The 17,580-nt window shown below is 44.7% G+C and overlaps 1 protein-coding gene across 1 annotated transcript in view; it reads left to right on the forward strand.

Annotated features, from left to right (window-relative positions):
• LOC135513808 (potassium channel subfamily T member 1-like) overlaps positions 1–17,580 on the forward strand; it is a 176,699-nt gene that overhangs the window by 152,813 nt on the left and 6,306 nt on the right. Inside the window, exons 26-31 of the mRNA XM_064936749.1 lie at positions 162–263; positions 1,730–1,813; positions 2,045–2,173; positions 2,834–2,854; positions 15,170–15,476; positions 16,973–17,035. Of these exons, the coding sequence (XP_064792821.1) occupies positions 162–263; positions 1,730–1,813; positions 2,045–2,173; positions 2,834–2,854; positions 15,170–15,476; positions 16,973–17,035 (706 nt within the window). The remainder of the gene's footprint in view (positions 1–161; positions 264–1,729; positions 1,814–2,044; positions 2,174–2,833; positions 2,855–15,169; positions 15,477–16,972; positions 17,036–17,580) is intronic.

Genomic DNA, 17,580 nt, shown 5'->3' on the forward strand with positions numbered 1-17,580 from the left:
TGACATTTCATGTGCTCTCTCTCCCTTCCCTCTTTCTCTCATTCTCTATCTCCTCCCTCTCCCCTATCTGCTCTATCCTCCCATTCTCTCTCTCTTCTCCCTCCCTTTCTCTCTCCTTCCCTCCCTCTCTCTCTGCTCTCTTCTCCCTCTCCCCCTTATAGATAGAGCGTGATAAGGGTTCCAACCTGGCCTTCATGTTCCGTCTGCCGTTCGCGGCAGGCAGAGTGTTCAGTATCAGTATGCTGGATACGCTGCTCTACCAGGTGGGTATTAGGGGTTATATCCCAAATAGCAACCTTTTCCATATGTAGTGCATTACGTTTGACCAGGGCCATAGGGACTGAAGACATTTCTGAATATGTAGGGAATAGGATACAATTTGGGACTTAGCTAGGGAGTTTGTCCGTGGTGTATCACCTTGTCTCAGCCAGCAGAGTGTAAATGTACTGTTTGATCAGCTTAGTCTCTCCCGTAGGCACAGATCTATGATCAGCTTAGTCTCTCCCGTAGGCACAGATCTATGATCAGCTTAGTCTCTCCCGTAGGCACAGATCTATGATCAGCTTAGTCTCTCCCGTAGGCACAGATCTATGATCAGCTTAGTCTCTCCCGTAGGCACAGATCTATGATCAGCTTAGTCTCTCCCGTAGGCACAGATCTATGATCAGCTTAGTCTCTCCCGTAGGCACAGATCTATGATCAGCTTAGTCTCTCCCGTAGGCACAGATCTATGATCAGCTTAGTCTCTCCCGTAGGCACAGATCTATGATCAGCTTAGTCTCTCCCGTAGGCACAGATCTATGATCAGCTTAGTCTCTCCCGTAGGCACAGATCTATGATCAGCTTAGTCTCTCCCGTAGGCACAGATATATGATCAGCTTAGTCTCTCCCGTAGGCACAGATCTATGATCAGTTTAGTCTCTCCCGTAGGCACAGATTAGCTTAGTCTCTCCGTAGGCACAGACTATGCTATGATCTATGATCAGTTTAGTCTCTCCCGTAGGCACAGATCTATGATCAGCTTAGTCTCTCCCGTAGGCACAGATATATGATCAGCTTAGTCTCTCCCGTAGGCACAGATCTATGATCAGTTTAGTCTCTCCCGTAGGCACAGATTAGCTTAGTCTCTCCCGTAGGCACAGACTATGCTCAGATTAGTCTCTCCCGTAGGCACAGATCTATGATCAGTTTAGTCTCTCCCGTAGGCACAGATCTATGATCAGCTTAGTCTCTCCCGTAGGCACAGATATATGATCAGCTTAGTCTCTCCCTTAGGCACAGATCTATGATCAGCTTAGTCTCTCCCTTAGGCACAGATCTATGATCAGCTTAGTCTCTCCCGTAGGCACAGATCTATGATCAGCTTAGTCTCTCCCGTAGGCACAGATATATGATCAGCTTAGTCTCTCCCTTAGGCACAGATCTAGTCGCTCTGGATAAGAGCGTCTGCTAAATGACTTAAATGTAAATGTAAATCTATGATCAGCTTACATTCTCTAAATCTGAACTATTAGGTGGAGAACCTCAAAACCGATCTTAGATCAGTGTCTAAAGGCAATACTAATCAGAAAAATAGAGAGAGAGAGACCTACCGTATGTTTAAGTGTGATCATGTGATCATTCAGTAGTTTCTTACCCCTACTCTATAATGTTTCCTCTGGGCCTAGAAATTAGTATTTTCAGTCTATGGTTCCTCCTGTTTGTTAATGCATTCTCTTGTTTTTTACAGTCATTTGTGAAGGACTATATGATTCCCATAGCAAGACTTCTACTTGGCCTGGACACCACACCAGGGTCGGGTTACCTGTGTGCAGTAAGTATGGATATCTACAGTATGTTAGGATGTGTGTACTATAAGTGTGTGGGTGCGTGCGTGCTTGCGTGTGTGCGTGTGCGTGTGCGTGCGCGTGTGTGTGTGTGTGTGTGTGTGTGTGTGTGTGTGTGTGTGTGTGTGTGTGTGTGTGTGTGTGTGTGTGTGTGTGTGTGTGTGTGTGTGCGTGTGTGTGTGTGTACTGAATGTGTCTTCTTCCCTGCTCTTCCCCAGATGAAGGTGACAGAGGAGGACCTGTGGATCAGGACGTACGGCAGGTTGTTCCAGAAATTGTGTTCCTCCAGTGCTGAGATTCCTATAGGCATCTACCGTACAGAGTCTCACATGTTCCCCTCTTCTGAGGTAAGACAGAATGGACACAGACCCTGTTCAAATACTTTAAAGATGCATCCTTCCTTCCGTTCTGCCTTTCTTCATTCCTTCCTACCTTCCTTCATTCATTCCTAAATTCCTTCCTTCCTACCTTAATTCCTTTCTTCCTTCTCTTCTTTCTTCCTTTTTGGCCTCAGAAGGATACTTCAGGGTTTTTTCATACTTGACACAGAGACATAAAAATGGTATCTACCAGTTGATCTGACTCTGGGGAAGTAGATAAAAGGGCCTCGTTGCCAAAATCCACAAGTATATCTTATTTTTTTCCTTCCTTGTTGAGGTAAGTGAAAGCAATAGGGATCGTAACCTTGCTTTCACTTGTCAAATCACATAATGATCAGTGATTGTCTCACGGGTGAGAAAAAAGGAGGGATGCATCCTGAAAAAGTATTTGAACAAGCCGCCTCTGAGTCCTCCATAGATTATGGCCAATATATTGTGCTATAATTGTGCTGCTATTCATTGTAATGATGCTTCAAATGCATCAATTAGTTATTTGGTGCTGCAATTCACACACACAAACATTCTTGGTCAAGTAAATTATATTTGCTATTGTCAATGCTACTCTGTTCAGTTTTTTTTACTTCATCCATGGTGTGTTTTTGTTTGTTTGGTCTGTCTCATTCCTAGTTAAAGGATGGGTACCCACAGGTAAGATGGCATTATGGTCACATAACTGTCATTATCTGCTGAAATGTGCAGTGCAATCAAAAAAGAACAGCAACTATGTAGCTATTCTGTTTTATTCAGCATTAAACACTTTGGTGAAGCTGTCACCCATAATGCATCATAAATGCTTCCAGTTTATAGAACTTCTATTGATGATGGAAAGTGTTAACAAAACATCCTATTGGATCCTCATACTGTCCACACAGTTGATATGGTATTAACCCTTCACCCTCCCTCTAGTCTCATACTGTCCACACAGTTGGTATGGTATTAACCCTTCACCCTCCCTCTAGTCTCATACTGTCCACACAGTTGATATGGTATTAACCCTTCACCCTCCCTCTAGTCTCATACTGTCCACACAGTTGATATGGTATTAACCCTTCACCCTCCCTCTAGTCTCATATTGTCCACACAGTTGATATGGTATTAACCCTTCACCCTCCCTCTAGTCTCATACTGCCCACACAGTTGATATGGTATTAACCCTTCACCCTCCCTCTAGTCTCATACTGTCCACACAGTTGGTATGGTATTAACCCTTCACCCTCCCCCTAGTCTCATACTGTCCACACAGTTGGTATGGTATTAACCCTTCACCCTCCCTCTAGTCTCATACTGTCCACACAGTTGATATGGTATTAACCCTTCACCCTCCCTCTAGTCTCATACTGTCCACACAGTTGATATGGTATTAACCCTTCACCCTCCCTCTAGTCTCATACTGTCCACACAGTTGGTATGGTATTAACCCTTCACCCTCCCCCTAGTCTCATACTGTCCACACGTATTAACCCTTCACCCTCCCTCTAGTCTCATACTGTCCACACAGTTGATATGGTATTAACCCTTCACCCTCCCCCTAGTCTCATACTGTCCACACGTATTAACCCTTCACCCTCCCTCTAGTCTCATACTGTCCACACGTATTAACCCTTCACCCTCCCTCTAGTCTCATCACATTTGGTATGGTATTAACCCTTCACCCTCCCTCTAGTCTCATACTGTCCACACAGTTGATATGGTATTAACCCTTCACCCTCCCTCTCGTCTCATACTGTCCACACAGTTGATATGGTATTAACCCTTCACCCTCCCTCTAGTCTCATACTGTCCACACAGTTGGTATGGTATTAACCCTTCACCCCCCCTCTAGTCTCATACTGTCCACACGTATTAACCCTTCACCCTCCCTCTAGTCTCATACTGTCCACACAGTTGATATGGTATTAACCCTTCACCCTCCCTCTCGTCTCATACTGTCCACACAGTTGATATGGTATTAACCCTTCACCCTCCCTCTAGTCTCATCACAGTTGATATGGTATTAACCCTTCACCCTCGTCTCATCACAGTTGATATGGTATTAACCCTTCACCCTCCCCGTAGTCTCCTCACAGTTGATATGGTATTAACCCTTCACCCTCCCTCTAGTCTCATCACAGTTGATATGGTATTAACCCTTCACCCTCCCTCTAGTCTCATACTGTCCACACAGTTGATATGGTATTAACCCTTCACCCTCCCTCTAGTCTCATCACATTTGATATGGTATTAACCCTTCACCCTCCCTCTAGTCTCATCACAGTTGATATGGTATTAACCCTTCACCCTCCCCCTAGTCTCATACTGTCCACACGTATTAACCCTTCACCCTCCCTCTAGTCTTATACTGTCCACACAGTTGATATGGTATTAACCCTTCACCCTCCCCCTAGTCTCATACTGTCCACACAGTTGATATGGTATTAACCCTTCACCCTCCCTCTAGTCTCATCACAGTTGATATGGTATTAACCCTTCACCCTCGTCTCATCACAGTTGATATGGTATTAACCCTTCACCCTCCCCGTAGTCTCCTCACAGTTGATATGGTATTAACCCTTCACCATCCCTCTAGTCTCATACAGTCCACACAGTTGATATGGTATTAACCCTTCACCCTCCCTCTAGTCTCATACAGTCCACACAGTTGATATGGTATTAACCCTTCACCCTCCCTCTAGTCTCATGCTGTCCACACAGTTGGTATGGTATTAACCCTTCACCCTCGTCTCATCACAGTTGATATGGTATTAACCCTTCACCCTCCCCGTAGTCTCCTCACAGTTGATATGGTATTAACCCTTCACCCTCCCTCTAGTCTTATACTGTCCACACAGTTGATATGGTATTAACCCTTCACCCTCCCCCTAGTCTCATACTCTCCACACAGTTGATATGGTATTAACCCTTCACCCTCGTCTCATCACAGTTGATATGGTATTAACCCTTCACCCTCCCCGTAGTCTCCTCACAGTTGATATGGTATTAACCCTTCACCCTCCCTCTAGTCTCATCACAGTTGATATGGTATTAACCCTTCACCCTCCCTCTAGTCTCATTACAGTTGATATGGTATTAACCCTTCACCCTCCCTCTAGTCTCATCACATTTGATATGGTATTAACCCTTCACCCTCTCTCTCGTCTCATCACAGTTGATATGGTATTAACCCTTCACCCTCCCTCTAGTCTCATCACAAGTTATATGGTATTAACCCTTCACCCTCCCTCTAGTCTCATACTGTCCACACAGTTGATATGGTATTAACCCTTCACCATCCCTCTAGTCTCATCACAGTTGATATGGTATTAACCCTTCACCCTCCCTCTAGTCTCATCACAGTTGATATGGTATTAACCCTTCACCCTCCCTCCAGTCTCATCACAGTTGATATGGTATTAACCCTTCAACCTCCCTCTCGTCTCATCACAGTGTATATGGTATTAACCCTTCACCCTCCCTCTAGTCTCATACAGTCCACACATTTGATATGGTATTAACCCTTCACCCTCCCCCTAGTCTCATACTGTCCACACAGTTGATATGGTATTAACCCTTCACCCTCCCTCGAGTCTCATCACAGTTGATATGGTATTAACCCTTCACCCTCCCTCTCGTCTCATCACAGTTGATATGGTATTAACCCTTCACCCTCCCTCTAGTCTCATCACAGTTGATATGGTATTAACCCTTCACCCTCCCTCTAGTCTCATACTGTCCACACAGTTGATATGGTATTAACCCTTCACCATCCCTCTAGTCTCATCACAGTTGATATGGTATTAACCCTTCACCCTCCCTCTAGTCTCATCACAGTTGATATGGTATTAACCCTTCACCCTCCCTCCAGTCTCATCACAGTTGATATGGTATTAACCCTTCAACCTCCCTCTAGTCTCATCACAGTGTATATGGTATTAACCCTTCACCCTCCCTCTAGTCTCATACAGTCCACACAATTGATATGGTATTAACCCTTCACCCTCCCTCTCTCATCACAGTTGATATTGTATTAACCCTCACCCTCCCCTGTCTCCTCACAGTTGATATGGTATTAACCCTTCACCCTCCCTCTAGTCTCATCACAGTTGATATGGTATTAACCCTTCACCCTCCCTCTAGTCTCATCACATTTGATATGGTATTAACCCTTCACCCTCCCTCTAGTCTCATCACAGTTGATATGGTATTAACCCTTCACCCTCCCTCTAGTCTCATCACAGTTGATATGGTATTAACCCTTCACCCTCCCTCTGGTCTCATCACAGTTGTTATGGTATTAACCCTTCACCCTCCCTCTAGTCTCATCACAGTTGATATGGTATTAACCCTTCACCCTTCACCCTCCCCCTAGTCTCATACTGTCCACACAGTTGATATGGTATTAACCCTTCATCCTCCCTCTCGTCTCATCACAGTTGATATGGTATTAACCCTTCAACCTCCCTCTCGTCTCATCACAGTGTATATGGTATTAACCCTTCACCCTCCCTCTAGTCTCATACTGTCCACACAGTTGGTATGGTATTAACCCTTCACCCTCCCTCTAGTCTCATACTGTCCACACAGTTGATATGGTATTAACCCTTCACCCTCCCTCTAGTCTCATACTGTCCACACAGTTGATATGGTATTAACCCTTCACCCTCCCTCTAGTCTCATACTGTCCACACAGTTGATATGGTATTAACCCTTCACCCTCCCTCTAGTCTCATACTGTCCACACAGTTGATATGGTATTAACCCTTCACCCTCCCTCTAGTCTCATACTGTCCACACAGTTGGTATGGTATTAACCCTTCACCCTCCCCCTAGTCTCATACTGTCCACACAGTTGGTATGGTATTAACCCTTCACCCTCCCTCTAGTCTCATACTGTCCACACAGTTGATATGGTATTAACCCTTCACCCTCCCTCTAGTCTCATACTGTCCACACAGTTGATATGGTTTTAACCCTTCACCCTCCCTCTAGTCTCATACTGTCCACACAGTTGGTATGGTATTAACCCTTCACCCTCCCACTAGTCTCATACTGTCCACACGTATTAACCCTTCACCCTCCCTCTAGTCTCATACTGTCCACACAGTTGATATGGTATTAACCCTTCACCCTCCCCCTAGTCTCATACTGTCCACACGTATTAACCCTTCACCCTCCCTCTAGTCTCATACTGTCCACACGTATTAACCCTTCACCCTCCCTCTAGTCTCATCACATTTGGTATGGTATTAACCCTTCACCCTCCCTCTAGTCTCATACTGTCCACACAGTTGATATGGTATTAACCCTTCACCCTCCCTCTCGTCTCATACTGTCCACACAGTTGATATGGTATTAACCCTTCACCCTCCCTCTAGTCTCATACTGTCCACACAGTTGGTATGGTATTAACCCTTCACCCCCCCTCTAGTCTCATACTGTCCACACGTATTAACCCTTCACCCTCCCTCTAGTCTCATACTGTCCACACAGTTGATATGGTATTAACCCTTCACCCTCCCTCTCGTCTCATACTGTCCACACAGTTGATATGGTATTAACCCTTCACCCTCCCTCTAGTCTCATCACAGTTGATATGGTATTAACCCTTCACCCTCGTCTCATCACAGTTGATATGGTATTAACCCTTCACCCTCCCCGTAGTCTCCTCACAGTTGATATGGTATTAACCCTTCACCCTCCCTCTAGTCTCATCACAGTTGATATGGTATTAACCCTTCACCCTCCCTCTAGTCTCATACTGTCCACACAGTTGATATGGTATTAACCCTTCACCCTCCCTCTAGTCTCATCACATTTGATATGGTATTAACCCTTCACCCTCCCTCTGGTCTCATCACAGTTTATATGGTATTAACCCTTCACCCTCCCTCTAGTCTTATACTGTCCACACAGTTGATATGGTATTAACCCTTCACCCTCCCCCTAGTCTCATACTGTCCACACAGTTGATATGGTATTAACCCTTCACCCTCCCTCTAGTCTCATCACAGTTTATATGGTATTAACCCTTCACCCTCGTCTCATCACAGTTGATATGGTATTAACCCTTCACCCTCCCCGTAGTCTCCTCACAGTTGATATGGTATTAACCCTTCACCATCCCTCTAGTCTCATACAGTCCACACAGTTGATATGGTATTAACCCTTCACCCTCCCTCTAGTCTCATACAGTCCACACAGTTGATATGGTATTAACCCTTCACCCTCCCTCTAGTCTCATGCTGTCCACACAGTTGGTATGGTATTAACCCTTCACCCTCGTCTCATCACAGTTGATATGGTATTAACCCTTCACCCTCCCCCTAGTCTCATACTGTCCACACGTATTAACCCTTCACCCTCCCTCTAGTCTTATACTGTCCACACAGTTGATATGGTATTAACCCTTCACCCTCCCCCTAGTCTCATACTGTCCACACAGTTGATATGGTATTAACCCTTCACCCTCGTCTCATCACAGTTGATATGGTATTAACCCTTCACCCTCCCCGTAGTCTCCTCACAGTTGATATGGTATTAACCCTTCACCCTCCCTCTAGTCTCATCACAGTTGATATGGTATTAACCCTTCACCCTCCCTCTAGTCTCATTACAGTTGATATGGTATTAACCCTTCACCCTCCCTCTAGTCTCATCACATTTGATATGGTATTAACCCTTCACCCTCTCTCTCGTCTCATCACAGTTGATATGGTATTAACCCTTCACCCTCCTCTAGTCTCATCACAAGTTATATGGTATTAACCCTTCACCCTCCCTCTAGTCTCATACTGTCCACACAGTTGATATGGTATTAACCCTTCACCATCCCTCTAGTCTCATCACAGTTGATATGGTATTAACCCTTCACCCTCCCTCTAGTCTCATCACAGTTGATATGGTATTAACCCTTCACCCTCCCTCCAGTCTCATCACAGTTGATATGGTATTAACCCTTCAACCTCCCTCTCGTCTCATCACAGTGTATATGGTATTAACCCTTCACCCTCCCTCTAGTCTCATACAGTCCACACATTTGATATGGTATTAACCCTTCACCCTCCCTCTAGTCTCATACTGTCCACACAGTTGATATGGTATTAACCCTTCACCCTCCCTCTAGTCTCATCACAGTTGATATGGTATTAACCCTTCACCCTCCCTCTAGTCTCATCACAGTTGATATGGTATTAACCCTTCACCCTCCCTCTAGTCTCATCACAGTTGATATGGTATTAACCCTTCACCCTCCCTCTAGTCTCATCACAGTTGATATGGTATTAACCCTTCACCTTCTCTCCAGTCTCATCACAGTTGATATGGTATTAACCCTTCAACCTCCTCTCGTCTCATCACAGTGTATATGGTATTAACCCTTCACCCTCCCTCTAGTCTCATACAGTCCACACAGTTGATATGGTATTAACCCTTCACCCTCCCTCTAGTCTCATACTGTCCACACAGTTGATATGGTATTAACCCTTCACCCTCCCTCGAGTCTCATCACAGTTGATATGTTTTTAACCCTTCACCCTCCCTCTCGTCTCATCACAGTTGATATGGTATTAACCCTTCACCCTCCCCTAGTCTCCTCACAGTTGATATGGTATTAACCCTTCACCCTCCCTCTAGTCTCATCACAGTTGATATGGTATTAACCCTTCACCCTCCCCCTAGTCTCATGCTGTCCACACAGTTGATATGGTATTAACCCTTCACCCTCCCTCTAGTCTCATACTGTCCACACAGTTGATATGGTATTAACCCTTCACCCTCCCTCTAGTCTCATCACAGTTGATATGGTATTAACCCTTCACCCTCCCTCCAGTCTCATCACAGTTGATATGGTATTAACCCTTCACCCTCCCTCTAGTCTCATACTGTCCACACAGTTGATATGGTATTAACCCTTCACCATCCCTCTAGTCTCATCACAGTTGATATGGTATTAACCCTTCACCCTCCCTCTAGTCTCATCACAGTTGATATGGTATTAACCCTTCACCCTCCCTCCAGTCTCATCACAGTTGATATGGTATTAACCCTTCAACCTCCCTCTCGTCTCATCACAGTGTATATGGTATTAACCCTTCACCCTCCCTCTAGTCTCATACAGTCCACACATTTGATATGGTATTAACCCTTCACCCTCCCTCTAGTCTCATACTGTCCACACAGTTGATATGGTATTAACCCTTCACCCTCCCTCGAGTCTCATCACAGTTGATATGGTATTAACCCTTCACCCTCCCTCTCGTCTCATCACAGTTGATATGGTATTAACCCTTCACCCTCCCTCTAGTCTCATCACAGTTGATATGGTATTAACCCTTCACCCTCCCTCTAGTCTCATCACAGTTGATATGGTATTAACCCTTCACCTTCTCTCCAGTCTCATCACAGTTGATATGGTATTAACCCTTCAACCTCCCTCTCGTCTCATCACAGTGTATATGGTATTAACCCTTCACCCTCCCTCTAGTCTCATACAGTCCACACAGTTGATATGGTATTAACCCTTCACCCTCCCTCTAGTCTCATACTGTCCACACAGTTGATATGGTATTAACCCTTCACCCTCCCTCGAGTCTCATCACAGTTGATATGTTTTTAACCCTTCACCCTCCCTCTCGTCTCATCACAGTTGATATGGTATTAACCCTTCACCCTCCCCGTAGTCTCCTCACAGTTGATATGGTATTAACCCTTCACCCTCCCTCTAGTCTCATCACAGTTGATATGGTATTAACCCTTCACCCTCCCCCTAGTCTCATGCTGTCCACACAGTTGATATGGTATTAACCCTTCACCCTCCCTCTAGTCTCATACTGTCCACACAGTTGATATGGTATTAACCCTTCACCCTCCCTCTAGTCTCATCACAGTTGATATGGTATTAACCCTTCACCCTCCCTCCAGTCTCATCACAGTTGATATGGTATTAACCCTTCACCCTCCCTCTCGTCTCATACTGTCCACACAGTTGATATGGTATTAACCCTTCACCCTCCCTCTAGTCTCATCACATTTGATATGGTATTAACCCTTCACCCTCCCTCTAGTCTCATCACAGTTGATATGGTATTAACCCTTCACCCTCCCTCTCGTCTCATCACAGTTGATATGGTATTAACCCTTCACCCTCCCCCTTGTCTCATTACAGTTGATATGGTATTAACCCTTCACCCTCCCTCTAGTCTCATCACAGTTGATATGGTATTAACCCTTCACCCTCCCTCTAGTCTCATACTGTCCACACAGTTGATATGGTATTAACCCTTCACCATCCCTCTAGTCTCATCACAGTTGATATGGTATTAACCCTTCACCCTCCCTCTAGTCTCATCACAGTTGATATGGTATTAACCCTTCACCCTCCCTCCAGTCTCATCACAGTTGATATGGTATTAACCCTTCAACCTCCCTCTCGTCTCATCACAGTGTATATGGTATTAACCCTTCACCCTCCCTCTAGTCTCATACAGTCCACACAGTTGATATGGTATTAACCCTTCACCCTCCCTCGAGTCTCATCACAGTTGATATTGTATTAACCCTTCACCCTCCCCGTAGTCTCCTCACAGTTGATATGGTATTAACCCTTCACCCTCCCTCTAGTCTCATCACAGTTGATATGGTATTAACCCTTCACCCTCCCTCTAGTCTCATCACATTTGATATGGTATTAACCCTTCACCCTCCCTCTAGTCTCATCACAGTTGATATGGTATTAACCCTTCACCCTCCCTCTAGTCTCATCACAGTTGATATGGTATTAACCCTTCACCCTCCCTCTGGTCTCATCACAGTTGTTATGGTATTAACCCTTCACCCTCCCTCTAGTCTCATCACAGTTGATATGGTATTAACCCTTCACCCTTCACCCTCCCCCTAGTCTCATACTGTCCACACAGTTGATATGGTATTAACCCTTCATCCTCCCTCTCGTCTCATCACAGTTGATATGGTATTAACCCTTCAACCTCCCTCTCGTCTCATCACAGTGTATATGGTATTAACCCTTCACCCTCCCTCTAGTCTCATACAGTCCACACAGTTGATATGGTATTAACCCTTCACCCTCCCTCTAGTCTCATACTGTCCACACAGTTGATATGGTATTAACCCTTCACCCTCCCTCTAGTCTCATCACAGTTGATATGTTTTTAACCCTTCACCCTCCCTCTCGTCTCATCACAGTTGATATGGTATAAACCCTTCACCCTCCCCGTAGTCTCCTCACAGTTGATATGGTATTAACCCTTCACCCTCCCTCTAGTCTCATCACAGTTGATATGGTATTAACCCTTCACCCTCCCCCTAGTCTCATGCTGTCCACACAGTTGATATGGTATTAACCCTTCACCCTCCCTCTAGTCTCATACTGTCCACACAGTTGATATGGTATTAACCCTTCACCCTCCCTCTAGTCTCATCACAGTTGATATGGTATTAACCCTTCACCCTCCCTCCAGTCTCATCACAGTTGATATGGTATTAACCCTTCACCCTCCCTCTCGTCTCATACTGTCCACACAGTTGATATGGTATTAACCCTTCACCCTCCCTCTAGTCTCATCACATTTGATATGGTATTAACCCTTCACCCTCCCTCTAGTCTCATCACAGTTGATATGGTATTAACCCTTCACCCTCCCTCTCGTCTCATCACAGTTGATATGGTATTAACCCTTCACCCTCCCCCTTGTCTCATTACAGTTGATATGGTATTTACCCTTCACCCTCCCTCTAGTCTCATCACAGTTGATATGGTATTAACCCTTCACCCTCCCTCTAGTCTCATACTGTCCACACAGTTGATATGGTATTAACCCTTCACCCTCCCTCTAGTCTCATCACATTTGATATGGTATTAACCCTTCACCCTCCCTCTAGTCTCATCACAGTTGATATGGTATTAACCCTTCACCCTCCCTCTCGTCTCATCACAGTTGATATGGTATTAACCCTTCACCCTCCCCCTTGTCTCATTACAGTTGATATGGTATTAACCCTTTACCCTCCCTCTAGTCTCATCACAGTTGATATGGTATTAACCCTTCACCCTCCCTCTAGTCTCATACTGTCCACACAGTTGATATGGTATTAACCCTTCACCATCCCTCTAGTCTCATCACAGTTGATATGGTATTAACCCTTCACCCTCCCTCTAGTCTCATCACAGTTGATATGGTATTAACCCTTCACCCTCCCTCCAGTCTCATCACAGTTGATATGGTATTAACCCTTCAACCTCCCTCTCATCTCATCACAGTGTATATGGTATTAACCCTTCAACCTCCCTCTCATCTCATCACAGTGTATATGGTATTAACCCTTCACCCTCCCTCTAGTCTCATACAGTCCACACAGTTGATATGGTATTAACCCTTCACCCTCCCTCTAGTCTCATACTGTCCACACAGTTGATATGGTATTAACCCTTCACCCTCCCTCTAGTCTCATCACAGTTGATATGGTATTAACCCTTCACCCTCCCTCTAGTCTCATCACATTTGATATGGTATTAACCCTTCACCCTCCCTCTGTACTCATCACAGTTGTTATGGTATTAACCCTTCACCCTCCCCCTAGTCTCATACTGTCCACACAGTTGATATGGTATTAACCCTTCATCCTCCCTCTCGTCTCATCACAGTTGATATGGTATTAACCCTTCATCCTCCCTCTAGTCTCATACTGTCCATACAGTTGATATGGTATTAACCCTTCACCCTCCCTCTAGTCTCATCACATTTGATATGGTATTAACCCTTCACCCTCCCTCTGGTCTCATCACAGTTGTTATGGTATTAACCCTTCACCCTCCCTCTAGTCTCATCACAGTTGATATGGTATTAACCCTTCACCCTTCACCCTCCCCCTAGTCTCATACTGTCCACACAGTTGATATGGTATTAACCCTTCATCCTCCCTCTCGTCTCATCACAGTTGATATGGTATTAACCCTTCATCCTCCCTCTAGTCTCATACTGTCCACACAGTTGATATGGTATTAACCCTTCACCCTCCCTCTCGTCTCATACTGTCCACACATTTGGTATGGTATTAACCCTTCACCCTCCCTCTAGTGTCATCACTGTTGATATGGTATTAACCCTTCACCCTCCCTTTAGTCTCATACTGTCCACACATTTGGTATGGTATTAACCCTTCACCCTCCCTCTAGTCTCATCACAGTTGATATGGTATTAACCCTTCACCCTCCCTCTAGTCTCATCACAGTTGGTATGGTATTAACCCTTCACTCTCCCTCTAGTCTCATCACAGTTGGTATGATATTAACCCTTCACCCTCCCTTTAGTCTCATACTGTCCACACATTTGGTATGGTATTAACCCTTCACCCTCCCTCTAGTCTCATCACAGTTGATATGGTATTAACCCTTCACCCTCCCTCTGGTCTCATCACAGTTGGTATGGTATTAACCCTTCACCCTCCCTCTAGTCTCATCACAGTTGGTATGGTATTAACCCTTCACCCTCCCTCTAGTGTCATCACTGTTGATATGGTATTAACCCTTCACCCTCCCTCTAGTTTCATACTGTCCACACATTTGGTATGGTATTAACCCTTCACCCTCCCTCTAGTGTCATCACTGTTGATATGGTATTAACCCTTCACCCTCCCACTAGTCTCATCACAGTTGGTATGGTATTAACCCTTCACCCTCCCTCTAGTCTCATCACAGTTGGTATGGTATTAACCCTTCACTCTCCCTCTAGTCTCATCACAGTTGGTATGATATTAACCCTTCACCCCCCCTCTAGTCTCATCACAGTTGGTATGGTATTAACCCTTCACCCTCCCTCTAGTCTCATACTGTCCACACAGTTGATATGGTATTAACCCTTCACCCTCCCTCTCGTCTCATACTGTCCACACATTTGGTATGGTATTAACCCTTCACCCTCCCTCTAGTCTCATCACAGTTGGTATGGTATTAACCCTTCACCCTCCCCCTAGTCTCAAGTCTCCATCAATGTAGAGGACACCGGCGGTGACGATCAGAAGGACAACACACGTGAGTCATGGAGGGAGAAGACCAGAACACACCGGATGTCCACCACCAGCGAATCAGAACACCCGTTACTGAGGAAGAAGAGCCTCCAGTGGGCGAGGCGTCTGAGCCGTAAGAACACCAAACCTCCAACCCGCACCGAGCGGTTCTCACAGCAGCGCCTCAACCTGTACCGGCGCTCAGAGAGACAGGAGCTGTCTGAGCTGGTTAAGAACCGCATGAAGCACCTGGGACTGCCCACTGTCGGATACGGTGAGCAGAATGGAACAGGACACCCTGATAGTACTGAGTAACTGAGGGGCAGTACAGGGTGCTGTGTCATACTTAGTAACTGAGGGGCAGTACAGGGTGCTGTGTCATACTTAGTAACTGAGGGGCAGTACAGGGTGCTGTGTCATATTTAGTAACTGAGGGGCAGTACAGGGTGCCGTGTCATACTTAGTAACTGAGGGGCAGTACAGGGTGCTGTGTCATATTTAGTAACTGAGGGGCAGTACAGGGTGCTGTGTCATATTTAGTAACTGAGGGGCAGTACAGGGTGCTGTGTCATACTTAGCAACTGAGGGGCAGTACAGGGTGCTGTGTCATACTTAGTAACTGAGGGGCAGTACAGGGTGCTGTGTCATACTTAGTAACTGAGGGGCAGTACAGGGTGCTGTGTCATACTTAGTAACTGAGGGGCAGTACAGGGTGCTGTGTCATACTTAGTAACTGAGGGGCAGTACAGGGTGCTGTGTCATACTTAGTAACTGAGGGGCAGTACAGGGTGCTGTGTCATATTTAGTTACGGATGGGGCAGTATAGTATACGTGTCATCTTTCATAGTTTGGCTATTGATGTTGTATAGAATGATGCGGGATTAGTTGGAGAATTTAGGATGGACATTATTGTTAGAGATGTTTGCAGTATATTTTGCTGTAAATTAGATATTATTGTTTGTCAATGACTAATTACTGTTCTCAGCAGATGGAAATACTATCGTAGTAATATTATTAAGTTGTGTTGGTTTTTTAAAGACAGTTGTTTTCACCGTACAACCTTGCCATCCATTCACCTCACTTCATTGAAAACCATTTCAAGGGGTGTACAGAAGTGTCATAATGCCTCATAACATCAGTAACCATATAAACATCCCACAATGCCTTACATTAACATTGAGGAGTATCCCATGCTCATTCCCCATTATTCAAAGTATTCTACGTGACAGTATGACAATGAACCTGCATAACCTGTTATGGATGTGCTTAACCTCTCTATGAATGTGCATAACCCTTCACTTGGATGGAAGGATGACTGAAGCATATGAAGCATTTTGCCTGCATCTCCTCCCTTTCTTTTCCTCTCTCCTCAGCTTCCTTCGCCCTCTTTTTGCAAAAGAAAAAATTATTTCTCTATATAATTCTCCATATAATTCCATATAATGCTTATTACGTAATACAGCCAGAAAGCCATAACAAAAACTGAAAAATGTAATACGTAATAAAGGATTACCGTTATTTTGAAATTGGATGCTTGAGCCAGAAATAGATATTTACATTATAAATAATCAAATAATTATACCATTATTAAAAAATAAATATTTAATAGCCTAACGTTTAACATGGGAACATGATTTTTTCTTTCTTTGAATATTAGTTTGTTTTTACTTCCCCATTTGAAAACTGCAATTTGCATTTTTGCTGCTTGCCTGACCTTTTCTTTCTTCTCTCCTTTCTGTTTCCTTTCTGCCTTTCCCTTCTGGCTTGTAGAGGATGTTGCTAATCTTACCGCGAGCGATGTCATGAACCGAGTAAATCTAGGATATTTACAAGGTAATCCCACGTACAGTAGTGGTCACATACAGTATGCAACACATTTAATGTAGTCATCACTCTCTTAAACGTGTCAAGTGTTCTGAAAGCATTTGAAAGACATCCTATATGTTGGAGAGTAGTGCTATTCTGCGAACTATGGTCAGGTAAGAATGTTGTTAGGGGAATGTTTTCATCTAATATCTCAAATAATTATATTTTGTAACAAAGTGGTGAATATAGGCCTACCACCATCCCTCTAAAAGGGAATGCAGGTTGAGGATTGAACCAGTAGTAGTTTAGTATCTATTTTGCACATCTATATGAGTAACAGAGTAAGAATACTGTGCTATTGAATGACAGTACTACAGTCACTGGCGTAACACAGTTTCTCTCGACCCCCGCAAGGTCGGAGTTTGCCTCTCCCCTAGTAAAATCGAAGTACAGACTACCGATCAGACTACTGTCCACGGTGCTGAAACTGCAACATGTCTATGCGGCTGCATGCCTATCGGATCAATGGAGGTCTTTCTGTGGTGCCAGGGCTTAGCTCAGCTTTAGGTAAT

This window comes from Oncorhynchus masou, chromosome 25 (assembly GCF_036934945.1).
Source record: "Oncorhynchus masou masou isolate Uvic2021 chromosome 25, UVic_Omas_1.1, whole genome shotgun sequence".
In the NCBI taxonomy this organism is placed as follows: domain Eukaryota; kingdom Metazoa; phylum Chordata; class Actinopteri; order Salmoniformes; family Salmonidae; genus Oncorhynchus; species Oncorhynchus masou.